The 27,999-nt window shown below is 40.3% G+C and overlaps 1 protein-coding gene across 1 annotated transcript in view; it reads left to right on the top strand.

Moving 5' to 3' along the window:
- Positions 1-27,999, top strand: part of LOC118816733 (serine/threonine-protein kinase MARK1-like) — a 96,297-nt gene extending 68,298 nt beyond the window's left edge. Inside the window, exons 6-18 of the mRNA XM_036583292.1 lie at positions 13-83; positions 3,491-3,547; positions 3,844-4,080; positions 6,038-6,157; positions 6,284-6,383; positions 8,378-8,490; positions 11,314-11,470; positions 14,551-14,732; positions 16,460-16,548; positions 17,306-17,461; positions 21,275-21,526; positions 24,031-24,075; positions 26,341-27,999. Of these exons, the coding sequence (XP_036439185.1) occupies positions 13-83; positions 3,491-3,547; positions 3,844-4,080; positions 6,038-6,157; positions 6,284-6,383; positions 8,378-8,490; positions 11,314-11,470; positions 14,551-14,732; positions 16,460-16,548; positions 17,306-17,461; positions 21,275-21,526; positions 24,031-24,075; positions 26,341-26,683 (1,922 nt within the window). The 3' untranslated portion in view covers positions 26,684-27,999. The remainder of the gene's footprint in view (positions 1-12; positions 84-3,490; positions 3,548-3,843; positions 4,081-6,037; positions 6,158-6,283; positions 6,384-8,377; positions 8,491-11,313; positions 11,471-14,550; positions 14,733-16,459; positions 16,549-17,305; positions 17,462-21,274; positions 21,527-24,030; positions 24,076-26,340) is intronic.

The following is a 27,999-nucleotide window of genomic DNA, read 5'->3' as shown; positions in this document are numbered from 1 at the left end:
TCTTCGTCGTAGGTGAAGTGTTTGACTACTTGGTGGCTCACGGGAGGATGAAAGAGAAGGAGGCCCGAGCAAAGTTTCGGCAGGTAAAGCATCACCAACCTACAGTTAGGTCACCTCACCTCATCCAGCTTCGCCTCCTCAGACTGGGGGTCTCAAACTACCAGCCCACGAGCCACATCCAGCCCACAGGACAGCTTCATACGGCTCATCATAGATGGACATTATCCTTCAGTCCCTCCTGCAAATCCTGTTTTGTTTTGTTTTGTTTTGTTTTTGTTTTGTGCAGCTAAACAACAAACATACTACTGTTAAATGTACGTTTGCTTGATTCATCTGAACTATTTTACTGCACTCTTGAAATGATGGTTCTTCAAGGGATCCTTATTAAAGAAAAAGGTTCTATATAGAGCTATGAACACTTAAAGAACCCTTTGCATTATTGCATCGTGAAAGTGTTCTTCAGATTGATGGAGAATGTGCTGTAGATGGTTCTGCATAGAACCTTTTTGTATGTCTATTGTTATGATGTCAAGCTTATAATTAGAAAAGAAACCTTTTGGTGCTATATAGAACCCTTCTCAAAAAGGTTCTATATAGAACTGTCTATAGCACATCCATGCACATTTTCTATCAATCAAAAGCGTTCTGTCTAGCACTCAAAAGGGTTCTTCTGTTGTTATAAGCTTGACATCGTATCAATAGAAGAACCCTTTGGGTGCAAAAAGGTTCTACATAGAACTTAGCACATTCTCCATCAATCTGAAGAACGCTTTCACAATGTAGTGAACCCTTTAATCATGCAAAGGGTCCTTTGAGTGTTCATGGTTCTATATAGAACCATTTTCTTTACTAAAGAACCCTTGAAGAACCATCTTTTTTGAGAGTTTATAACTACTATAACGAGTATAGCTATTAATAATCATTTTAACAATAATAGCAGTAGTAGTGGTTTGTGGTGATGGTGGAATCTCTAATACACACTGATTAAGTTGCGCACAAATCGCTGTATATGTAATGTAGTTATAACTCATATAAGAAATAAAATATTGGATACATTATTGTTTGCAGTATGAAGTAAAATAATAGATGAAAAAGCTTATACAATTCAGATTTTTAAATGTATTTTATTTATTTGACAGGGACAATACAGATAAACATTGCTACATAGAATGTAACACGTGAAGTGTATGGGGCATCTAGCTTAAGCTAATTTGCAGCCCCTCAAATCACCTGGGGGCAACTAGCCAGGTGGTCTTTTCCAAGGCTAGTGGCCTCCAGGTGATTATATGCATCATTCCTCCAAAGTCATACAGTTCAAAAGAAATATGGGGCCTTTTTTTTTTTCCTTTTTTTCAACCACGTGCCTTGGAAAAGGCCACCTGGCAAGTGGCCCCCAGGTGATTTGAGTTTGAGACCCCTGCTTTAGACTGACATCTAGTGGTCTTAAGATAAATTTACACTAATTTAAAGAACTCCTAAATGGTCATTTACATCGTCCGTCAGTCCTCGGTGTATTAGAGGTCTTTAGCCCTCAGGTTTATTCATTAGCAGCAGATCTGCAGATCAGCACAGCTTCGGCTGCTGTGACTGCTTCTCCCGGACATCAATGGCTGCTCTGTGTCCTGTGACTCAGAGGAAACGTGAGTCAGCGCGTAACCGGCGTGTCAGCGTGAGCCGCGTGTGAACCTGCTGCTGACAGGCAGCGTCTCGGCCTGATTAGCTTTAATAAGGACAGTGAATCAGAGAGGTGGTGGTGCGTGTGTGTGTGTGTGTGTGTGTGTGTGTGTGTGTGTGTGTGTGTGTCCACCGCACGCCGCCTCCCTCACGCTCTAATGCTGCACTTCTGCTGCACTGCGTAGACCAGCAGCTGCCTCTCTGTGACTTTAGCTCGTCCTGCCTCACCTTTCCAGTGCAGCCCACCCTTTTCCAGGTTTTGAATACAGGCCGTTGTGTTTCCTCAGACAGCCAGACGTTCTCTGCTTATTGCCATTTTAAATAAAAAGGTAGAAATCATTTTTGAGAAGTTATTGAATGTTGTGTATGGATGATTCTACCAAATTGGTTTAAAGTCTAAAATGAAAACACATTTTATATTTTTTGACTGATTTGGACTTCAGACTGAGGTCCTTTTGCTTTGAGTGACGCTGTACCTTAATTATGTTTATTTTATCTAAACAAATGATTGAATGTTCCATTTTGTCTCTAGCAAAACAATCGTAACTCTACCCAAACTTCACCAAGTGTTTCAGTAGTGACTGTTTCGGTCGTGAGAATTTTAGGTTATTTTGAGGAGAACTCAGAAACCAGCAAACACAGCGATGAATAGCTGTACACACATAAAATCATCATGTTTTTCATTAAAACACAAAAAACAGTTTATTTTACTGCAGAACATCTGTGTTTCACATGCTAAAACTTCGGTAGAGACATGAAAATGTGGGACAGCGTTTATTGAAGAAAGTTTTTTTTTTTTCTTTTTTGCTTACAAATCAAACTCATGATCTGTCAACATCACTTTAAAAGAAATAAAAAAAAAGAGTTTTTTAAAAACAGAATTATTTGCAAGTATAAATTTAGGGTTTGGCACAGACTCCTCCCAGTAGTGCCCTGTCAACGATGATTATGTATATATTTAGCTTATTACTATCTCAATAAATGCCTTGGGTTTAAATGGATCATAGCATATCCATCTTTGTAAAATCTCTAAGGTCTGAATTCTTCATTGCTTTTTAATTGTTTTTTCACTGTAGGAACAAATTTTGAAGAATTGTCTCACTGTGCTACTAGCTAGCATCTAGCCACAGTATACTGTTACAGTGTACAGTACTGTTACAAGAGTCCTTAAAATGTCTTCTAAAGTCTCAAAATAGGTTTGAAAAATGTAAAGTCTTAAAATATCTGAGAATATTTTCGTTTTTAGTATTAGAAGTAGTACATTTAGGGATGTCCAGGCATTTTTAATGATTTTTTTGTTTTTGTGCTCTGGTGTCATAGAGGTGGCGTAAACTTATAATATCCACAAATGGCAGCAGTGAGGAGGGTTTTAGGAAGGTAACAAAGTGGTTTAAATGGCTACGGACATTGAACTATAAATGAATATGGATACTGACCATTCTACCCATTTAGTTTCCACAGTGGAAAAAAAAAACTTTAAACTCTGGAACTGATAAAGGTTGAAAGTGAAAACATTTGCTCTACACCAATTATTCACAAATGCTGATTATGTTAAAAAAAAATGTTTTGCAGTGCAAAGTTTGCATGGCTAGCTGATTGGCACACTGTGGCTGTCCCTCTAAGTGCACTCCCTTCGAAAAGTCCACTCCTCACTGTCTCGTCCTCCCCTTGTACTGCCAGTAGCCAGTTTTGTAACAGAGGTGTGACGTATGACCAAGGGGCGAGTCAAAGTTGGCGAAGGCAGGTTAAAAACTATTGAAATGTGTCTCTGAGATAACCTGCAGAATGTTACATACAGGTATCTGGTGTTTTTCAGATTGTGTCTGCAGTGCAGTACTGCCATCAGAAGAAAATTGTACATAGGGACCTTAAGGTAAGTTTTCTGGTTGAGGTTTGTATCAAAAGCTACTGGACTTAGAGGTTTATATACGTTTATATACGCCTGTATATGAAGTGTCTGAACCCTTTTCATATACTGAAATAAGTCATTCTAGACAGGTATGATCTGCTATTCTAGGTATTTTTCATGCAATCCAGGCTAAATTGATCCACTAGTTTGTACTAGCATTAGTATTAATTCAGTAGCTGCTAATAAGTCAGTTCGAAGTCCGGCCTAAGTGCCCACACCTCTCCCCTCTTCATTCTCTTCACCACCTCTCCCCAAACAAGGCTGAGAACTTGTTACTAGATGCTGACATGAACATCAAGATTGCCGACTTTGGCTTCAGTAACGAGTTCACCGAGGGCAACAAGCTGGACACATTCTGCGGCAGCCCTCCGTACGCCGCCCCCGAGCTGTTCCAGGGCAAGAAGTACGACGGGCCCGAGGTGGACGTGTGGAGTTTAGGGGTCATCCTGTACACCCTCGTCAGTGGATCGCTACCTTTCGATGGACAGAACCTGAAGGTGACCTTCTGGCTACATTGCAGCAAAATGTAACATTTAAGGATATTTTCACAACACATATAAATCACTGTGATTAACAGTTTGTCTTTTTATTGTATGCAACTATTAAAGAGGCTAAACAAGGCCATTTTAATGTAAAATGTACATTTTTTTTTACAAATGTACATTTCCATCTTTGTGGAAAAATTTACCAAACCAGATTTCTGCATTCACAGGGGTCTAAAACATAGTTACACTATGTGGACAAAAGTATTGGGACACGCCTCTTAATCATTGAATTCAGGTGTTTCATTCAGTCCCATTGCCACAGGTCTATAAAATCAAGCACCCAGCCATGCAGTCTGTCTTTACACACGTTTGTGAAAGACTGGGTTGTTCTAAAGACCTGAATTTGAGCATGGTTCTGTAATAGGATGCCACCATTGCAACAACTCAGTTTGTGAACTTTCCTCCCTCCTAGATATTCTACAATCAACTGTGAGGGGTATTATTGAAAAGTGTAAGCATTTAGGAACCACAGCAACTCAGCCACATGTTAGACCATGTAAAGTTACAGAGCAGGTCTCCGAGTGCTGAGGAGCATAGAGCATAAAAGTCTCCAGCACTCTGCAGAGTTCAAACCTCCTCTGGCATCAACCTCAGCATAGAAACTGAGCACCGGGAGCTTCATGATGGCCGAGCAGCTGCATACAAGCCTTACATCACCGAGCACAATGCCAAGCGACGGATGTAGTGGAGTAAAGCACCTCCACTGGACTCTGGAGCAGTGGGAACGTATTCTGTGGGCTGATGAACCAGCTTCTCTGTCTGTCAGTCTGATGGACGAGTCTGGGTTTGGCGAATGCCAGGAGAACGTTACCTGCCTGACTGCACTGTGCCAGCTGTAAAGTTTGATGGAGGAGGGATGATGCTATGGGGCTGTTTTTCAGGGGTTGGTCTAGAACCCTCAGTTCCAGTGAAGGGAAATCTTAATGCTGCAGCACCAAGACATTTTGGACAACTGTACACTTCCAAATTTGTAGGAACAGTTTGGGGAAGAACCTTTTCTGTTCCAGCATGACTGAGCCCCAGTGCACAAAGCAGCTCCATAAAGGCCTGACTGGGTGAGTTTGGTGTGGAAGAATTATTATTATTATCATTTTTTACCCAATATTCTCCCCAATTTAGTCGTCTCCAATTCCACCCGCTAGTTAGGACTCCCCCAATCACACGACGCTATCAACGCTAGGAGGGTGAAGGCTAACACAGGCTTCCTCCGAGACCTGTGAAGCTCCACCGCATCTTTTCGAACTGCCGCTCACGCAACGTCATTGGACAGCTGAACGCACTCTGAGGAAAGCGCCAACCGCCAGATCTGTTACGTCAGCTAACAGACGCCTGCGCTGACTAATATCACCCACAGAGAGCGAGGCCAATTGTGCTCTCTTGGACTCCCGGCTACGGACAGCTGTAGCATCACCAGGAATCGAACTCGCGATCTCCTGATAACAGGGCCAACGCTTAGACGGTTGCGCGACTCGGGAGCCCTAGTGTGGAAGAACTTGACTGGCCCTCACAGAGTTCTGACCTCAACCCCATCAAACACCTTTGGGATAAACTAGAACAGAGACTGTAAACCAGGCCCTCTCGTCCAACATCAGTGCCTCACCTCACATATACTCTTCTGGATGAATGGGCAGAAATTCCCACAGACACTCTCCAACATCTTGTACAAAGCTTCCCAGAAGAGTGGAAGCTTTTAGAGCTGCAAAGGGGACCAACTCCATATTAATGCCTATGGATTTAGAATAGGATGTGTAGGTGTCCCAATACTTTTGTCCATATAGTGTATTCTAGTACAACATTCCTATTGAAATGTAAAGTATAGTGTAAGAAGGTACTACAGAAGCAAGCTTGGCTGTGGAGAATGTCTGTCTGTCTTTCGGTTCTTTATACTGTACTGATCGAACCCTTTTAGGAGCTGAGAGAGAGAGTGTTGAGAGGAAAGTACCGCATCCCCTTCTACATGTCCACGGACTGTGAGAACCTGCTCAAGAGGCTCTTGGTGCTGAACCCCATCAAACGTGGCAGTTTAGAGGTAAAATTCCTGGATTTTCTTTCCACCAAATCTTCGTACTGTGATTGATTCACATAACGTTTTATTTTTTTAATCTCATGTTGACACCAGCATGTCTTTGACTTTATGGCTGATCTGTTTTGTTAGCAAGTCATGAAGGATAGATGGATGAACGTGGGCCATGAGGAGGAGGAGCTGCAGCCTTATACAGAACCAGAACCTGATTTTAAGGACAACAAGAGGATCGGTCAGTGCTTACTTAATATGTCAGAAAAATAACGCAATCAATGTCCAGTCAAATTTTTTCATTCAACCTTCTACATGTAACCTCACACTTAAAATAGATAGTTCTTCAAGGGTTCTTTAGTGAAGAAAATGGTTCTATAGAGAACCATGAACACACAAAGAACCCTTTTCATGATTAAAGGCTTCTTTGCATCATGAAAGGGTTTTTTCAGACTGATGGAGAATGTGCTGTAGAACCTTTTTAAAAATGGTTCTAAATAGCGCCCAACAACCAAACGGGTTCTTCTATTGTTACGGTGTCAGGCTTGTAACAATAGTAGAACCCTTCTGGATACTATATAGAACCGTCTATAGCACATCCATGCACCCTTTCATGATGTAAAGAACCTTTTAATCATGCAAAGGGGCCTTTCCGTGTTAATGGCTCTATATAGAACCATTTCTTTACTAAAGAACCATTGAAGAACCATCTTTTTTAAGAGTTGAGTTGCAGTTACCCTCATGATTCATCTAATGTTTACTTAACAGATCAGTTTTGAGAATGTTAGTTTAACAAGACGCCACACAAAGAGCAGCTCAGGTGCCTGATATGTGATAATTCATACCGAGTCAGAGAAGCTCGCTTTGGTCATTTCAGTGGTCACTGGGTAAAATATGTTTTTCGAATTTACAGCACGTGTTCATTTTCGACATTTGGTTAAGCAATCATGGTTTCTTCTGTCAGTCATAAAACACTTCCGTTCACTGTTATTCTCCTGCAGAGCGTATAAAAACATCTGGTAGGGCTGTAGTGCGACTTGCCAAAGCAAAAAGGCTCAGAAACAGATCTACATCGTCATCTTTTACAGCACTAACAAAGATATCAGATATATATTACGTGACAGTATATAGCTTCAGAGGAAAAACACTCCACTGTTCTCAGAGAAGACACAAATCAAGCCTGTTTATTATTAGGTTTTTTGTAATGATTGCATTTTTGAATATGTTATTAACTGACATGTCTTCAAAGTCTTCTTAATTTGTGTGTATTTGTGATGAATGACCTTGGCTATTATTTATAATATCCCAGCGCATGCATTGTTAAAAAACAAAAATATGTCAGCATGAATTTTGTTATGTATTTATGGTTTACAGTTGGTGTCTCCTTCAGCTCCCTGCTTCAGCACCAGAGTACATTCCAAATCGGTACATTCCAAATTGGTGGGTTACCCTGTGATTTTTGTTGTTTCTCATCTGAGAAATAGGAGTTAGAAGTGCATTAGGAACGTTTTTGTTGCTGCACGTTCGTTGAATTGCAGAATTCGGGTCGATTTCTATTCAATCCGGCTCATTTGAGAAGCGCTGTGGCCTTTTCAGTAAGGTCACAGCGTGTATGGCTCGTTTTCGCCATCTTGTGGTGGGGACAAGCACTGTAATCTGTTGGCCTACTTGACGTCATGTCTACCCATTGTTAGTTGTTGGTTAGAACCTTCCTTTCTGTTGGCTTGGGACCATTTGGACAGAGTCTCCAAGACGGACTTCATCCAAAAACCCTAATGTGGTAAACAGTAAATAAAACTTGGTAGGGAGCTGATGGCTGAATCATACTGGCTCAGTTCAGTCTGTTTCCTGCACTCTTACAAAAGATAGATCTTCAGAGGGTTCTTTAGTAAAGAAAATGGTTCTATGCAGAACCATGAATGCTCAAAGAACCCTTTGCATGGTTAAGGGGTTCTTTGCATCGTCAAAGCGTTCTTCAGATTGATGGAGAATGTGCTGTAGGTGCTTCTGTATAGATGTGTTCTTCTAGAAGAACCGTTTTTGGTGCTATATAGAACCTTTGTCATCCTTTTTAAGCGTGTGCCTCCTCTCAGTAATGCCAGCATTAGCCGTTTAGGTAACTTGTTCCCTCAATTTGGGCTTTTGAGTAAAAGAAAGTGATTCGATCATGAAAAGTGAAAAGCTGAAAGTGGCACCGTCTCTTTGGAGCTCATCTCTTTGTGGTGTGTTCCTCAGAACTGATGGTGACGATGGGATTCCCGAAGGATGAGATCACGGAGGCCCTCGTGGGACAGAAATACGATGAGGTCATGGCTACGTACCTCCTATTGGGCAGAAAAACTCCAGAGGTTAGTGTGTGAGAGGAAATGTGTGGTACTGTGTTAATAATAGCTTCAGAGATTATTGTGGTGATGAACAGTGCTGTGCTGAAGTCAGAGACAGCTGCTCATTTAGTTGATTTCCGGTCAAAATGGCCATATAGGCCAAATTATGAATTTTTGAGGAAGTATTTCTAAGGAGATGATAAATAATCCATTTGAATAAGGATGGAGAAAGTTAAAGGGAAATAAGTGACCAAACAAAAGTTGCCTAAAACTGGAGTTCAAAAAAATTAAGATGTAGAGTAAATGGGCCTCATAACAACTGGGCAAGACCTGGTAGACCACCCTGTCCTATCCTAGGCCCTCATCCTATCTTTAACCTCAACCTCAAACCTAATCCTAACCCTTACTTTAACCTCAACCCAAAACCCAGTCCTAACCCTCACTCTGGGCCTAACCCTAACCTTATCCTCAATACAAAATCCAGTCCTAACCCTCACTCTGGGCCTAATCCTAACCTTACCCTCAATCCCAAACCCAGTCCTAACCCTCACTCTGGGCCTAATCCTAACCTTAACCTCAATCCAAAATCCAGTCCTAACCCTCACTCTGGGCCTAATCCTAACCTTAACCTCAATCCCAAACCCAGTCCTAACCCTCACTCTGGGCCTAATCCTAACCTTAACCTCAATCCAAAACCTAACTCTAACCCTCACTCTGGGCCTAACCCTAACCTTATCCTCAATACAAAACCCAGTCCTAACCCTCACTCTGGGCCTAATCCTAACCCTAACCTTATCCTCAATCCAAAACCCAGTCCTAACCCTCACCCTGGGCCTAATCCTAACAGATGGCGTCAGTGTGTCTGTATCAGCTTGTTGAGGATGTTGATGGTCTGTATTAAACCTGTTTGTGTTCAGTTCCTCTCAGATTAAACATCTACAGATCTGAACTTCAAATAAAGTGAAAAACAGCTGAATTCAGCAGAAACTAATTTTATTTACGCAGTTGATTAAAAGTCTCTTGATAATTTACTGAATGTATTCACTGCTGCTACATCACTGATATGTTGCTGAGTGAGAGAGAGTCTGAGAGTCTGTTGAGTGTTTATTTCATCTAAAAAGGACTAAACAAAATCACCAAATATCCCTGCAGGTTTCTTTGAAAAACTGAAGGCTAGTGGGCCAAAAAGAATGGAGGCTGTATTAAAGGCACAGAGTGGATATTTAATATAATATCTAGTTTCTTAAGGCGTCCGTTTTAGGCGTTAAAATGTTTTCTGCTTTTTTTCCTGATGCTGAAAAATATATAACTTGCACTTGGCTGTTTCGGCTGGATGTTATATAACTGAACGGTGGTCTCTGACCTCTGCACGGTACTGCACATCCTGTTCACTGCTGACTTGCCAAGCAATTTTCTATGCCAGTCAGAGGCTGGATTTCCATAATGCATCATACCTAAACATTTACATTAAAGGGAACGTTGACATGCTAACGTAGCTAAGCAGGAACAGAAGCTGCCGTTAAAGTTGCTAATCATCTCCAGGTCAGGTAAAGTGTGGGTCATTTTGTCCTATTATGTAAGTTATGTAAGTTATTATATAACTTAGATAGCTTCAATAAGCTGTTCCACAGCAGAGCGGACCAGCCTGGCTGAGTGTTCCGTGCTATCTCTCATCCTGACTGAGCTGATGCTGCAGTAATGATGGCAGTAGCGTGCTGAAGTATGCTATTGATTTTTCCAGTTAAGTCCACTCTGTGCGGACCGCCGTGATGGAGGCGAAGTGAAGCATCGTAGCTTAGGATTCATAACGTGTTGTTTTATTGGATGAGGCGCAGGCAGAAGGGGAGTGATGGATAGATTTATTACTGAATGCATGCATGGATTGATCTGCTATTTGATGGATGGGCAGATTTAGTAATCCATGGATGGAGCTATCAAGTGGTGAATGGATGGATTTATTAATTGAAACATGAGTGCATGCATGTAATTGATGCATGTGTGGATGATGGATTAACTGATTTATTAAAAGAATAGAAAGATCTTTTGATTAATACATAAATGGGTTAATAGAATTTTTAAGTTGATGCGTGATAGATTGTTTTATTCGATGCATGGTTAGACTGAAGTAGTGCAATATGCAGTATGTATAGATGTATAAACACAGTGGCAGTGCAGTATGTATAGATGTATAAACAGAGTGGCAGTGCATAGTAATATGAGTAGGCAGGTACAATGTCCAGCTGGTGCTCAGTGAGCCTGTCCTTTTAATGGTTCAGTATACAATAACGACATCGTGAGGAGGTGATGTATAGTGCGAATGCTGCTGGTACAAACGATCTCCTGTACCGTCCCTTACTACAGTGGAGCTAATGGGGCTGTTGCTGAAGGTGCCTACCGGTCAGACAGCATATATAGATATTTGTAAACTTCAGTTTTCACTCTTGTAATTACATGGATAACATATGTTAATACTTGTGCAATATGTATGGATGTATAGATAGATAGATAGATAGATAGATAGATAACAAGATTGGCAGGTCTGCAGTCCCTCTAATCAACATATGTTGTTTCTGTAGCATCCTGTAGTAATCAGGTGTTATCTAGCAGATTCCATATGCTGTTGTAGCGAATCATTGCCAAGGGCACTGATGCCAGGTGGCACCCTGCAGCCCCCTTTCACTTATTCAGTGAGCTTATCTGCGTCTGTGCCTTCATTACACCACAAATCCTGAAGTGTCACCACTCACACAGCGAGAGCCTTGAATATCCCAGCTCACCTATTTGTCAAAAATGTCTTTTGTCTGAACACTAATTTGATTTTCTGTGTTGCTGTCTTGATCTTGTCAGTTCGAAGGCAGCGAATCTCTGTCCAACAGCAATCTGTGTCCCAGGCCCCGCCCTACCAGTGACATCAACAACAGCTCCAGCCAGTCGCCCGCTCACTCCAAGGTTCAGCGCAGCATATCGGCCACTCAGAAGCAGCAGCGGCGGTTCAGTGATCATGGTGGGGATGACATGCAACCAAGTAAAGTAACAAAACCCCGGTTCCCTCTCCAGCTCTCTGTGTGTGGTCACAGTGTGTCTGGTGCCCCCTACTGGCCGACAGCCTGGCAGCCCTTTAGAGAACGTCAGCCACTAAGGGCTTACCTTGCAGCATGAGGAGGGAATGGCTTTACTGTATCCCTGCTTGGCTTGGCTTTTACATATTTTAATTAGAGATGGCACAAAAACCATGTTTTCTTTTCCAACATGCATATTGAAACCTTGAGTTTGGGCCAATATTGAAGCCAATCTAATATTATTTCTTTAAGAGCTACTAACCTCAATTCCCAAAAAAGCTGGAACGGCATGCGAAATGCTAATAAAAACAGAAATCAGTGATTAGTGAGATCTGTTTGACCTATATCAAATAGAACACAAAAACCCATTATTTGATGTCTTATTGCTTTTTCATAAATATACACTCATTCCAAATTATGTACAGGAGCATGTTTACAAGTGAGTGACATCACATGTTCTGTAAACAACAGTTAATAAGAGTTTGTGCACTAAAAACATCAGTTGATCCACTTTTGAAAGCAGAATTTTTCACCATTTTTTCATTAGATTTCTTTGGCCCAACCCCAATTCTTATTTTGACCCCTACCCCTTGTTCTCGAGTCTCTCCTTACCCCTTGGAGTTGAGTTACAAAGAGTAGTGGCTAAAATCTTCCCGACAAAAAAGGACCCTCAAATAAAGAGCGTTACTTCATTAACAGCTACCAGCGCTGCTCTGTAGGCGACCCTGCCAGTCTGCAGTGACAGCAGAGGAGGGTAAAGTTCAGCTCCTCCTGTTCTTAAATGGAGCAGCAGTTACATTCTGGTGCTTCAGGCGTCAGAACTGCTGGACTATTTAAGGTGGAACGGGAAAATTAGCTAGATACCAGGAGATTAGCATACTATTAGAGATTTTTTATGCTTGTTATGAAGAAAAGGACCATAATACACTGAAACAACATTAAGACTATACAAAACTTATCATCAATTTTATTTAACAGAGAAAATTCTCACATTTAAGGGTCTCTTTGGTCTCTTGCTCAGCCGTCTTGCTGATTTTGCTTTTACTAGTACTAATTTTTACTAATACTCCATTTGGTATTTTGTCTGAAAAACCTCCGTTTGGAGGGCCGTGTAGCCCCAACACTCCGCCCTACCTCTCTAGTTCAACTCACAGATGTACAAGTTATCCAGGGGCACTGATACACCCCCCTTACCCTGACAGACCCTAGCTTATGAACTTCACACTGGTAACAGTCTGGATAGACCTTTTCTTCTTTTGCCTGGAGAACACAAGGTCCATTATTCCCATAATCTGAAAAGTTGACTCATCAGAGCACAATACACTTTTCCTCTGTGCATCAGTCCATTTCAAATGAGCTCAAGTAGCCCAGAGAAGTTGGCAGCAGTTCAGGAACTTTGACATATGACGTCCGGCTTCTGCTGTGCATACTACAGTCTTGCATTTGTGGATGCAGTGATGAACGCAGGGTTTATTGTCAACAGTGTGTGAATGAATTCCCAGCCCATGCAGTGATATCCATGACAGAAGCTTGCCAGTGTTAAACGCAGCACTGTCTGAATGGGTGAGGTTGTGGTTTTACACACAGGGATTTGTCTGGATTCCCTGAAACCTTGGAGGGTGAAATACCTAAAATCCTTGCAGTTGCTTGTTGAGGAATGTTGTTTTTAAACTGTTGGATTATTTGTTAACTCATCTTTGCTCATAAATGACTCTGCCCTTCCTGGATGCTCCTCTTATACCCAAACGTGATTACATGGCTTGATTAACATTCCACAACATTCCCAGATTTAAATGGCCCCTGTTTTTGGACGTGTTGTAGGTCTTTGCTCTTATTTTGTTTAAATACAAATGTAAGTAGATTTACAAATCACTGCTTTCTGCTTTTATTTGTGTTTCACATACTGTCCCGACTTTTTTGGGAATAAAGGTTTGTAGTACACTTTAAAATCAGTTAATTGAAGCACTTAAGCTTAAAATAATATTAACATTTAGTACACTTCTCAGGACATCGTCAACTCAAGGTGCTTTACAGTAAATAAACAAAACAGAATGTATAAAAACACTTCCAAGATTCTTCTGCAAAAGATCCAGAATTTCTTAGAACAAAACAAAATCTATAAAACACATCTAAAAGGGAAAAAACAAAGAAAAAGAAAAAAAAGATTCTTCATAAAAGATCCAGAGTCTGTAGAACAAAGCAAAATAATTCATAAAACACGTCTAAAAAAGAAAAGTGTTGATATTCTTCTTAAGAAAAGAGATTAAAAATCCAGAAATACCTAGAACAAAACAAAAATGAATATATAAAAACGTTTAATAATACAAATCTTAATATTCTTCTTAAGAAAAGAGATTAAAAATCCAGAAATACCTAGAACAAAACAAAAATGAATATATTAAAACATGATTAACAATAAAAATCTTAAGATTCTTCTTAAGAAAAGAGATTAAAAATCCAGAAATACCCAGAACAAAACACAAATTAGTATATAAACACACTTCTAAAAAGAAAAGTCTTCAGATTCTTTTTAAAGTCTTAAATCTTAGATGAGCATCAAAACATAGGTGATCATACTCAACTACTTAAACACTTGACTGCTGCCGAGGGAAGAACACAATGAACGTCACGGCATATGAAGCGAGCGCGTGATATTTCAGGACAGATTTGTTACAGGATTGAATCAGATTCATTCTTCTTTAGCGCTCATATACGATACAGCATTTTCAGTACCCAATACCCACTGATACTCATGTGCCGTCTCTAATTGTACTATTTAATTAAGTGAATATTTCATTTATCAAACTTTTGAGATTTGAGATTTGTGGATGCCGCTGCTTCGTGATGATAAATCTGCATGCTTTATCACTTTGTCACTTCTGTTACTGAAAAATAAGATGGTCACTGTTTCTATCCATCAGTACTTTCATGATCATTATTATTATTGTTGTTTTAATTGAACATAACACATCATATGAGTTTTATCTATGTGTCTCTGTCTGTTTGTCTGTGTGTGGTCTCCCAGTGGGTCCCTCCGTCCCGCCGGCTGTGTCCTACACCAAGCGCACCCCAGCCAGCTGTGTGGAGAGTGAGCAGAAGGAAGAGTGGGACAGTTCACGCAAACTGCTGGGCTCCGGCTCCAAGGCGGACGTGCCGGCGTCTCCTCTGGCTGCGCAGGACAGGAAGAAAGCAGCTGCTGCAGCCGGCGTAAGAATCCCTGCAATGCAGATAGGAGGAGGCATTAATGCAGTTACTGCAGCAGCTCTGTTCTATTACTCACCTCTCAGCTTCTCTCTCTCTCTCTCTCTCTCTCTCTCCTTTTATCTTCCTCTCTCCTGATCTGATCAGCGTCTGTAAAAGGAGACGTATTTTACTCTCTTTCATTAAATTAAGTTCCCTGTGCTCTTTGAAAGAGCAGCTGTAAAGAATATAAAACAAAAACACCTTTAATTCAGTCTGTTTTACCCTGATTTTGTATGCTAATGAACACTGCTTTTCCTTGGCTGTCTCAGTGGAGGGGGTGGGGTAGAGGGTGTGGTTACTGTGCCGTGGTGGGGAGCTCAACAGTGGATGCTCCAAGCATGTCGTTACACATGTTTAATACAGAAACCCTGTAGATCACTTTCCAAATGGCTTTTGTTGGCCTGTTTGATAATGCTTGTCTCTACTAGCCTGCTAATGGGACTTGTAATGTTATGTTAGCATCAAGCCAACATTATTATTAATAACAATAATAATAATAATAATGCTCATTTCTACTAGCCTGCTAATGGGATTTGCAATGTTATGTTAGCATCAAGCCAACATTATTATTAATAAGAATAATAATAATAATAATGCTCATTTCTACTAGCCTGCTAATGGGATTTGCAATGTTATGTTAGCATCAAGCCAACATTATTAGTAGTAACAATAATAATAATAATAATAATAATGCTTACTTCTACTAGCTTGTTAATAGGATTTTCAATGTTACATTAGCATCAAGCCAATAAAAAATAATAATAATTATAATAAATTATTTTTATACAGCACACTTATCATGACAACATAACTCTTTATAAAAACCCATCTAAAAATAAGAGGCTTAAGATTCTTCTGAAAAATGTCAGAACAGAGCAAAATTATTAATAATTCATAAAAACAGGTCTAAAAAAGAAAAGTCTTAAGATTCTTCTTTTAAAAAGAAGATTTAAAAAAAATTTAGAACAAAACAAAATTTATAAAAATATCAAAAAGGAACTGTTTTAAAAGGCAAGGGGCAAACATTTCCTAGCAGCTTAAATTTGAAGCTTCAAGTAACATAGTCTGTGCTTTGGATCTTACAGTTGGGATGTTGACTATAAAGATTGAAGCTCAGAGCCTGTCTCTGAATATAATTGAAGCCTGTTAGCTTAGCTAATGTCCAGCTTACTCTCGTGAGGACAGAATATGGTCCAGTTTGCCCACAGAAAGCCTTTTAATGTCAATGAACGAGTCTGCTGAATTAATCACTAACCCAGAAATTTAATGTTTGTCATACATGACATTACATCACTGTTTTGCACTGAACTGACTGTCACAGATGTCTGTATGTGAAACCTGTGACGGTAGAAGTATGAAGGCTGGGTGAGTGGGAGTGTTTACTAGAGTGGAGCAGGATGTTTGCTGAGTGTCACACAGCAGTGACAGCCTGTAGAATGACAAGCCTTTGGTAAAAGGGAAATACGGCGAAACAGCAAACACTTCACATTTCACAGCTTCTCACACAGCAGCTACAGTGGCAGGTAACGTAGATATGAATTTGCAAGGACAGTTTTGTTTATGTCTCCTTTCATTCTCTCTCTGGGCCTCACAGTAGGCAGCAGTGAGCAAAGCCCCAAACCTCAGACTCTCAGTCCAAAGCTTCCATGCTCTTCTACGCCTTACCTCACTCCTTTCTCATGTTCTTGCAGACAAATGGAGGCATGGCTCGAAGAAACACGTACGTGTGCGAGCGCTCGGCTGACCGCTACTCGGCCGTACCCAACGGCAAAGACAGCAGGTTAGCATGGCTGTACTGACTTTACATGAGTCATCAATAAAGCTAATGCTGGAAAGGGCAGGAGTTGGATTCAGCACTGTAAAACCTAGACAGACACATGTCTATGTATTTGAGCTCTTCTGGACGTTCTAGGAAAGCATTGGCACGTTTTGGAAAAGGTATGGACGTTCTGTTGTGAGAACTATGGATGCCAAGCTTCTGAATCTGCTTCAGAGAAAGTATATCTTCAATATCTGGGCACATTATTTGCTCATATGCAGCAAATCTAATGTTTAATACATTTCCTTCTTTACAAAAAGGTATAAAAAAGTTTTCAAAGGGATGAAATGTTTGGAAAGCACATGAACTGTGCTGTCCTTTTAATTCTTTGAACTAGTAAGTACAGAATACACATAATTTACAGTAGGACAAGCCAGAGAAGACTTGGCTGCTGTTTTCTATTACCAGTGTAAGTAAACTAGCTTTCAGTGTGTTTTCCTGTCTTTTGTGTACCTAAACTACATCTCAGTGTCTCATCATGTCAGTCACAGTCCTGTGATCCCACACTATGCATATTTTTGTGCTTTGTCTCATCCAGCACACCAGATTCAGCTCATTTACTAATGAACAAGCTAGTCGTGGACTGGGTCGGGTGTGTCGAGTAAGGAAAACTAAAATGTGCAGAGCATGGGGTCACCGGAACTGGCACTGGGGAAACCCTGATGTAGGTTTTAAGGTATCCTATTTCTTTTCTGCCTTGCCCTCTCTCTCTCTCCAGTTTGACAGAGGTCTCTGGCAGCACTACGTCGGCTTCCGGAACTGCGTCGGCCCTGGTGTCCACGAGACCGCGACACATCAAGTCTATGTCCACCTCCGGCGCCTCCTCCAAAACAGCCCTGCCCCCTATAGAAGACAATAGTGAATACAAACCGAGGTGAGAAAAAAAGCCAAAAAAACTTGCATCTCGTTCACACTGTCCTGTATTTATTTGTAAGTATCTTTGTCGGAGCTCAGTGGCAGCTTTTCCATCTTCTGACTGCTGGTTAGCACTGTCCATTTTCCAGAGCCACTGTGTACATTTTACTTTACTGCCTAACAACAGCACTGTGCGGTGCAACAATACTGTTGAAATTAATCTTACATGAGTACAAAAAAGATCACATAAATGTGCAGAAGTGTATATTTTCACACTGCCCAAGTCACCTGTAGTGGTCATGCAAACTGTGACGTGCGACTTCTAGAGTTTATGGTCGCTGTAGTCCATCAGGTAGTTCCAGTGCTCTAGAACGAATCCAAAAGTGAACCCAAAAAGGCCTTGCAAAGTACAAAATGTACAGAAAGTTGCTCAGTTTGGGTCTGTAATGAATTAAATCTTTGAATTAAGAGACAAGGTCACTCTCTGCTGTGCTTATAGCCTTTGCTAAAACTCACATATTAAGTAAAATTGAGCCGCACCGTAAAAAAAAATGAGAAAATCCTACACAAAAATGCTACTTGAGTGTTAAATTGCCTAAAGTCTGAATCTAAATTGCTGTGGAGAAAATGAAATTTGTATATTTCATAAAAAGAACATTCAAATTTAAAACTGCTGCTTGTTTTTTCAAAATGAAACTGTTTTACTACTTAGCCTTATTACTATTTAGAAGAATTATTGTGTCGATTTTTTTCAGTGCTACAGTACGTTAACTTGTGATGCACCACTTGCAGCATTCGTAGCACCAGTGCTACTTGCTCAGAAATGTATGTACAGCCCTGCTAAGAGTGTTTAGGTCAGCAGCAGTTATCATATCCATCCAGGACCAGGACATGATAGAAAACGAGCTTGTTCGGAAATAGTTTAGCAAGGTTCAATAGAGTGCAATAGAGAGTGCAATTGTGTAGATGCTTGGACGTTTAGCCGCCTCTTATTATGGACAAAGCTGGCTTCAGTAGATGAGCATTTTTGTTTTGATTAATGGTAATGAACACGTTCATCTGTAAGGAAACCACAAACCACAGTGCCTCACTTGCAGTGGCATGAAACACTGTGACGGCTACAAGCAGGCCTTGATGATGAATTGATGGCCACTGAATTGAGGCCTTTTTGTAGTTTTAGTGGTAATGCATCATATTCATTCCATAACATCTTAGTTACCTGAGATTTTGTGCTGTTAACCTGCAGTATTGGCCCATCTTGAATCTGCGCACTACATTTACAATCTTAAGCCCCAAGTTAAGTATTGGGATTTGGTGGAACTGAAGGAAGGACAGAAGAGCACTAAAGCGTAGAGTTGATCTACATATAATGTGAGTGAAAAATGAACAAACCTACATGTTTGAGGAAAAAAAATATGCGGTATAATTTTGCGATATTTGGAGTTTTAAAATACAAACTTAAAGATGGTTCTTCAGGGTTTTTTTTTTTAAAAGAAAACGTTCTATATTAAGCTCTGAACACTCGAAGAACTGCATGATTAAAGGTTCTTCTTTGGTTACAGGCTTGATATTGTAACATTAGAAAAAAATCGTTTTTGGTGCTGTATAGAACCCTCTTCAAGGTTCTGTGTAGAACTATCTACAACACATTCTCCATCAATCTGAAGAACCGTTTCACCATGCAGAGAACCTTTTACTCATGCATCATGAAATGGTTCATCAGATTGATGAAGAATGTGCTGCAAAAAGGTTCTTCTGCAGTTAGAATGTCAAGCTTGTAATAAGAAAAGAACCCTTTTTAGTGCTACATAGAACCATTTTCCAGAAGGTTCTGTGTAGAACCATCTACAGCACATTCAAGGTGAGGAACACTTTCATGATGCAAAGAGTTCTTTGAGTGTTCATGGTTCTATAGAGAACCATTTTCTTTACTGAAGAACCCTTGAAGAAACATCTTTTTTTAAGTGTTTTCTATTGATCCATAAAGACAGTTATCAGTGTTTGTTTATTTTATTATTAATATGTTAGACTAATATATTAAAAAGGTGCATTTCTGTCTTAACGCACAAGGTGGTGCCATTTCTTTCTGCCTGTTTAAAGTGCTGCACGTCCACCTTACAAATAAATGCATCTGCTAAATGTGTAAACATAAGTACAGCGTGTTTCTGAATGTTAAATGATCTAATTAGAGATAATTTGTGGTGAAAAGTAATAGATCATAATTTGTCATATAAAATTGTAAATATGGCAAAGTGTCATTATAATTTATTGTGGTGCCTGTAGCGATTTTCACCTCATTAAATGTATAAATAATGCACCAGTTTTACAAGAGTAGTTGTTAAATAGGATTTCATCGCAAGCCCAAACTAGCCGATTTCTCTCCTACATAAAATGAATGTCTTCCCTTGTGCTACCCTCGAGAGTAATGGCGTACAACAAGGAGCAGTATGATTGCTGAAATGTGACCATGGTCAGGGAAACCCACAGCACTAATAATAATAAAGCTTATGTGACTCTTCCTGGCTGTGAACACCCTCAGACAAGCACAGGTACTGCAAAATGATGCTCAGAGTAATGTTTAAAGTACAATAAACCTATGTTTTAAACAGTACAAAATAAACTTTGTTGAAATAAAAATAGTTTTTATACATCATCAGAGCCGTTTCTGAACATTTGGGGGGTCCTTTTTAAAATCATGCTTGTGTTGCTCCCCCTTCAACCCAGTCATGTTGTTATTATTAATGCAGATAGACCCGTATGCATTGCCTCTTGAGCAGGGGTCGTCAACATGCGGCTCTTTCACTGTCCTGTTGTGGCTCCACAGCAGAATCAGATTTGTAGGTAAAAATAAAATAATCCTCCTTTACAGTAAAATAAAGCTCTGCTGATCGTTCAACACAGTTTAACAATAAATGGTCTTAAACTCTGGAGTTAATGTAGAACTGCTAATTCACCCTTTAACCCTGAAGATCAGCACAGACTGCTGGTCACCATAGCAACGCAGATCTCGCAACAATCTCGCCAAGCTAGTAGCTAACGAAACGGCAAAGAGAGAGATTTAAGACAAACATTGATGATTTGGAGACGAATGGAATTATTTTCAGGGTTTAACCTGCAACCAGAAACTGTCAAACACTTATAAGTCGCTTCTCGTTCGCCAGCTTTTTTGTTCAGATTGTCCCGTTCCACCTTAAATGGTGCAGCAGTTACACTCTGGCATCTCAGGCACCCTTTAAAGGGGAACAGGAAAATTCAAACAAGAAGCTGGTGAATGAGAAGCGAATTCAGCCTTGTAAAAAAATCAAACGTTGAGGGACTTTTTCCAGAAATTATTCCACTTTTGATGAAAAGTTTCCTGCTGGAGATGTGAGAAAAGCAGCTATAGCTGAGCTAAAGCTTAAAGCAGAGCAAATTAAGTCTGTGTTTTTGTTTATATTTTATCCTATACTAGGACATCAGCACATACTGAGACACATTTACAGCCGAGATGGATAAAATGGACATACATGTTGTGGATCATAAGGTGGCTTGATTTTTGTTGAAAGGACGAAATGGCTCTTCTTAACATTTGGGTTGCGACCCCTGCTTTTGAGAGTGCCATTTACTGGCTTTGCTTACTTCTGTTTCTCTTCTCGTACACAAAATTGTAGACTGAGCACCAGCACTGATTCAGCCTGCTCAGCTCGCTGACCAGGTGCTGACAGGGGCTGACTGGTGGCACCGGTGCAGGACTGAGTGACAGTTTGGCACAGACACTCAACAACGACTCGACAGTTGGCCTGATGTTTTGCGGCCCTAATATCTGGTATATTTCTTCTTGGTTCTCTTCCAGCTCAAGTCCCAGGCCCCCGTCTACCTCGCCCTCGGCTCACAGCATCAGCACCCCTGAGCGCACGCGCTTCCCCCGAGGAACCACCAGCAGGAGCACTTTCCACGGAGCCCAGCTGCGCGACCGCCGGAGCGCCACCTACAACGGGCCACCCGCCTCGCCCACGCTTTCTCACGACACGGGGGCTCTGGCCCCGGCCCGCAGGGGCACCTCCACAGGCATCATCAGCAAGATCACCTCCAAGTTTGTGCGCAGGTCAGTGGACCGCCTGCTTGTATACTGTGTGATGGATCATGCAGTTAGTTTACATTGTTTCTTCTGTTGTGCCTCCATTGTTTCTGCTCTGTCTCTTTTAGTAGTAACAACGACATTGTAGTTTCAGACAGCTCCACCCCTAATTCAGCTCAGTACTCAACAGTGGGAGTGAAAAGGTTTTGGGAATGAAGGGGTGGGCATTACAAATGGAAAAAAATATATATTATTATCATAATTTTTTAAATATGCTGAATTGGCTTTAGGGTGTGATTTTAAAGGTAAATTTACTCAAATTGAGGCTAGGAAAAAACATTATTTGTATTATTGTTATTGTTATTATTAAAAGCAATATTACAGTGATCATTGCTGATAGATGTAATTTTAGATGTAATTTTAAAGGTAAATTCACCCAAAATTGAGGAGAAACATTATTATTATAATTATTATTATTATTTAAAACCATGTTACAGTGAGCGTTTCTGATCAAATTTATTGGCATTAGAGTGTGATTACCAAGGTAAATTCACCCATAATTGAGGCAACAAAAATTTGTTGTTACTATTATTATTATTATTATCATGCATTATTACCGTGATCATTTGTGATATAATTATTTGGCTTTAGGTTGTGATTTTTAAGGTAAATTCACCCAAAACTGAGGCTACGAAAAAAAACGTATTATTTTATTATTAGTAGTAGTAGAATTAGTAGTATTTAAAAGCGTTATTACAGTGATCATATCCAATTACTTAATTGGCTTTAGGGTGTGATTTTAAAGGTAAATTCACCCAAAATTCAGGCCGGTGAAATTCGTTTTGCGTATTGCTTCTTGATCATTTGCCTCGTCACAGCCCAAAGCGTGAGAAAACAATATAACCACTGTGTTATACTGAGAAAGTGACATATATTTTCATGTTGGCATTGAAAGTTTTTCTCTCATAGATGTAAAAAACAAGAATAACAACATTTACCTTTTATTCAAATATATCCTAGTTAAACCCTCTCAGTATTTCAGGATTACAGTTTAGAGAGTGAGTTGATGAGCTGTTCATAGTTTTCCCCCTTATTTAGAATTAGCCACGTTTACATGCAACCTGACAATCTGTTAATAATCTGACTAAGAGCTCCATCAGAATAGAATACGTCCATGTTAACACCTCAGTCGGAATAGACTAGTCTGATTGAGGCCATTCGGAATACAGTTTCTATCCGACTGAACGAGGTGGGTAAATCTTGTAAATAATCTGTTAAATAGAAGAATAATATCCGTGTAAACGCCTGTATCTGATTACATTCCCTATCAGAAAGTTTAAGTCCGTTCTGATCGTGTTTGTCACGTCATGGTGAAAGTTTATACCGTTCAACATGGCGGAGCAGAAACTGGTCTGCAGAGGAGACGAAGTTTATGCTCTGATCTTTAAAAGACGGCGGTGGGACGGACGTCCAGCTTATGTGTCTCAGAACACGACGTCTTCCTCTCGGCCTTCTTTAATAAGGACATGTGAAGGACGTTTTCCTGAGTCTGACATCATTTTAAAGTCATTAAAAACACAAGCACTGCTCACTGCTGCTCATCTCACTCTGACTGGACTCACGTGATGCTGGTTGTCATGGTAACGCCTACACCAATTGGTTCTTTATGGATGCGTGTCATTTTGGATCTGATTACTTGTAGTGAGCATGTAAACGGAGATTATCCATCAGATTGTTGAGTAGAGTGAGAATAAACACCTCAGTCTTCATCTATAATCAGAATTAATTCAATAGGATGGGCAAAAATCTTTGCATGTAAACACAGCCAGTGATGTAACCTATAAAATACAAACATACAATAATACAAAAGTCCAGTTCAGCTGGGAGTTTGGCTGAGCTGGGTTCTAGCTCCTTCCTGCAGAACCCCTTACTGCCCCTGTTTTCTTCTGTTGTAGAACACTATCTTTCAGGTCTTCCAGGAGGTAGGCGATCAATTCAGAATGATCCATGTCTGTTTGTACACAATCTGCCCAAATTCCTGTGAAATAAATTTCCCAAATTTGTCTTCTGTTTTATTTTTCTTTGTGTTTTTTAAACCCCTTAATCGTGTCTCTCTCACTCCCTGTACGTCCCGGTCCTTTGTCACAACCTGAACCTGAACCTGGCGTTACCCGGCATGTAGCCAAGGCCCAGCCCAACCTGCACGGTTACCGATCTGACCAGACCAGCATATCAGTCCGAGTGAATCTCCTCTGGGTGGCACCTAAACGTGCTAGTTACCCTCTTACTGTGACTCTAACTCTGGCATTTTTTTGTTTTGAAGCTCAGCTCTCGAAGCACGTCACACTGTTTTCAATTTGTCTTGGAGCACTGTGCTGTGTGTGACTCAGGAGGCATGGTCCTGAATGACCCCTGTGGATCTCCGACAGCTCAGCACTCTGTGTGTGTGTGTGTGTGTGTGTTTGTGTGTGTGTGTGTGTGTTTGCCAGTCAAGCTGCAGTGCTAAATTGTGTGTTCTGGTTGCTTTTGAGGGTTCCGAGTGAGGGGGAGGCCAGTGGCAAGACAGAGACTCCAAGGTGAGGTTTCAGGAACATCTCACTTATACAGGCCTGTGTTTATGACTCATACATGTGTGTGTAGTGCCAAACTGATCTGTTTACTTCATCTCAGCCAGTCCTTTATTGTTTTACTGCATCATAATTTATCGTCCTCTTGGAATTAAAAGGAATTAAAAACATTTTTATCAAAATTGACTTCACATATTCTTATTCTATGACAAAATCTTAACATTATGTGAGGTGCTTTGTAGGTTGTGTTCATTTTTGGACTTATTATCTAGAAAACAAAGCGGTTCTGTCTCAAAAGTCAAACTCTAACTTAGTTCTATAAGGTTCTATCTGCAAGCCAATCAGCACTTCGAATACACATAAGAGGACCAATCAGATTCTGCTTCTTTGTCATGTTGCCGCTCTGCTCAGCGACTGCGGGAAAAGTTTATAAAAGTTTATGAAAGATGAAAACATCTTGCTGAAACTCTGCCTGTCTTAATACAGCTCTTTAAAAAGTCTTATTGTCTTAAATTTTATAAATATTATAAAATTTTATAAATATTAAGCAAATGTTTAGTATTTAAGGTCATTATATACTAAACATTTGAATTGATGGGGTCTTAATTACAACATAAACATTAATTTATTTTATTCATCTATCTTGTCTTTTTCTTTCTTCTCCCAAAATAAGACATTTTTGTTCATTCAAGTCTGATATAAAAGAAAACCTCACACTGCCTTTAAACTGACCTGCTATACTGACCTGCTGGGACAGTTTATTACAGTAGCTGGTTTCTGTCTAACCTAAAAGACACTTAAACTTATGGTTCCCACCTAAAACTGACTCTGCACTAGACCAGACATTTAACACTGACCTTCATAAGCTTATTTGTTTTAAAACAAGAAATAAGTGTCATAAAAATGTCATAGAAAGCGTTTTAGCATTTTAAAGCATTAATTTTATGTTTTACAACAAATTACAAGTATAAACCACTTTTGTTCTTTTAAAATTGTTGCTTCTTTTCATGTTTTGCCAGGTAGAACCTTATAACTCCAAGCAGAAAGTGAGTTCTTAGGAGTAGAAGGTTCTCTCTGCATTTGACCTGTTCCAAAAAACTCAAAATCTTTGATGCTCAGTATCTCAGTGCTGCTTAAAACATTGATAGAACCTTATAAATCCAAGGGGACTGTATGAGCTGGTCTCTGCAGAGGGCATTAGTCTTATAAAAAAACCACCACGTCAGTGTTACTGCAGTGCTGAGAATGATCCACCACCCAAATAGTACCTGCTCTGTGAGGGTCCATGGGGGTCCTGACCACTGAAGAACAGGGTAAAAGGGGGCTGACAAAGTATCAGAGAAACAGATGGACTACAGTCTGTAACTGTAGAACTACAAAGTGCACCTATATAGTAAGTGGAGCTGATAAAATGGACAATGAGCCTAGAAACAAGGAGGTGGTCATAATGTTTCAGAATGCTTCAAAAATCACATAATAATTATAATGATAACTATATTCTGCACAGAGGTCATGTAACACTGTTAACCCACTAACATTCCAGGTTTATTTCATATGAAGGCTTATTAAACAGTAACTACAGGGACTTCAGTGCAAACTAATAGAGCTATTCTTAAGCTATAGATGTTTGTAGGTCAACATCCAGTGGTTTTCTACGTTCGTTTAGTTAAAAAAAAAAAGTTTGGCAAAAAGTTGGCAAAAAATTGCTTCTTCTACTAGACTGAAGATTTGTAAAATTATGGTTAAAAGTCTATAAAAGTTTTAATTTTTAGGGTGTTTTTTTCCATTTATTTATTTTTACCCCTTCTCAAGGTTTAAAGTATATAGTTTTTTGTTTTAAGAATGTTACAAATGGGGGAAAAGGTACTTTTAAAGAATAAAAAGGAGGGAGAAATATGTCTCCATTGAGAAAGTACAATAAAAAAAGGAAAAAACTTTTCTAGACAAGCTTCTGCATTTTAGTCTCTAGGAGAGAGTAGATTTCATTTTCTTTGCTTCATTTGCAGCCCAGCTTTTTTTTTGCTAGGCTGCAAATCTACATTATAATCTGTCCAGGCAGCATTTAGTGAATGTATGTGTTAATTAGTTGGTCATATTCTGTTTCTATAGCTTGTAATTATTTGAAGTTTTTTCCGTTATATACAGTTTTGTAATCAGTACGAGTTTATCTCACTAAGAATCACAAAACACATAAATGCTCCAAAATAGTATCTAGGGTCTTCTTTAGAACCCAATGCCAGCCTGACCCACTGACCCTCTCCTCTCTGCGTACAGGAGCACGTCGGGGGACTCGAGGGAGGAGAGCCGGGACTCCAAGCCGCGTTCGCTTCGCTTCACGTGGAGCATGAAGACCACCTCGTCCATGGAGCCGGGCGACATGATGCGGGAGATCCGGAAGGTTCTGGACGCCAACAACTGCGACTACGAGCAGCGTGAGCGCTTCCTGCTGTTCTGCGTGCACGGAGACGCCCGCCAGGACAACCTGGTCCAGTGGGAGATGGAGGTGTGCAAGCTGCCCCGGCTCTCGCTCAACGGCGTGCGCTTCAAGAGGATATCGGGGACGTCCATCGCCTTTAAGAACATCGCCTCTAAGATCGCCAATGAGCTAAAGCTATGAGAACGGTAGAGGAACCCAGAGGAACCCGGACATGGCTCTGATGGGCTGGGGTGAGGCTTGCAGTGGTAAGTAAGCAGCCAGACCCGAGGAGCTGCCTTAACAAACCTGCGCGTTGGGAGGAAGAGAACGCGCAGTGCTCATTCTGTATAACTTTGTTCCGTTAGCGTTCGGTTCCAGACACATAGGTTCATCATCTCAGAGTCTGATGACGGCGGCAGACTTTAATGTTATTTTGTAACTGATGGGAGCGGATTGTAATTAGCTGTGGTGCGAACGTGGCTATCTCCCTGTGGCGTTTGGATCAGGTGGGTGTGAACGTTTTGTGCAATAGCCACCATGTAGAATGTAACTGGTACTGCTTTGAGAGTATAGAGCTGCCATTGTGACCAATACAGTGGTGATGCTAAACGTGAAAACCCTGAGCTCTGATTCACTGAACAACAACTCCTGCTGAGTACTATCTATAGAACACAGTGGCTCAACGAGCATGCCTGCAATAAAGGTTTTACCTGCCTTCTTAGAAGGAAGAAAATGCCAACGTTGAATGACTGAGAGCAGCCACCAGTTAGCATTATGCAAATCTGATCGTGCTACTCGGTAGTCTCGAGGAGGCTGACGTCATCTTGCAACATGAATACACGTCTGAGGACAACTTCATAAGCTTTTGGTGGTGGATCGCCGCTGAGAAGGGTGTGCTAGATATACATACATACATGCCAGCTTGTGTGAAGTTCTCAGCTGCTATATTGGTCAAACTCCACTTGTAAACAAATACACCTGTATTGAGATGATTAAATCAGGCGTATTACTCATTTTCACCAAATTTGTTTTGATAATAGTAGTCATATAATAAGAATCAGCTAATCATAACAACACATATTCTGCATGTTGCTGATTATTTAAAATTCCAATTTCTATATTTGTAACTCCTTGGTTAAAAACAGCTAAACACAAAAGGTTGGAAACTAAAATAAGGAAGATCATAAAAGCCATAAGTCACAGATTGAAGTAATATTCAGATGAACATGTATGTGTTTATCTGATGCTTACAGGAAGTGGAAGGATCCCTCTTGAGCAAAGAGACAGCAGATCAAATGCGACACAGTCAACATGTTCAAAAATCTTAACATGTGCCTAGACATTAAGACTTAACTAGCTGTCGTAAAACTACGAATAATAACAATACATGCCAAGTGTAAGGACTTACACTTGTGTCACAGTAGTGTCACAAATCAGCAAAGCTATCAATCATTACTCACTTCAGCTTCATGCACATGGAAATGTAAACGGTTATGGCTGGAGTTACGCTGGATTTG

The sequence above is a fragment of the Colossoma macropomum genome, unplaced genomic scaffold, assembly GCF_904425465.1.
Source record: "Colossoma macropomum unplaced genomic scaffold, Colossoma_macropomum, whole genome shotgun sequence".
Taxonomy (NCBI): domain Eukaryota; kingdom Metazoa; phylum Chordata; class Actinopteri; order Characiformes; family Serrasalmidae; genus Colossoma; species Colossoma macropomum.
The sequence above is the reverse complement of the archived record's forward strand: the minus strand, read 5'-3'. Positions and strand labels throughout refer to the sequence as shown.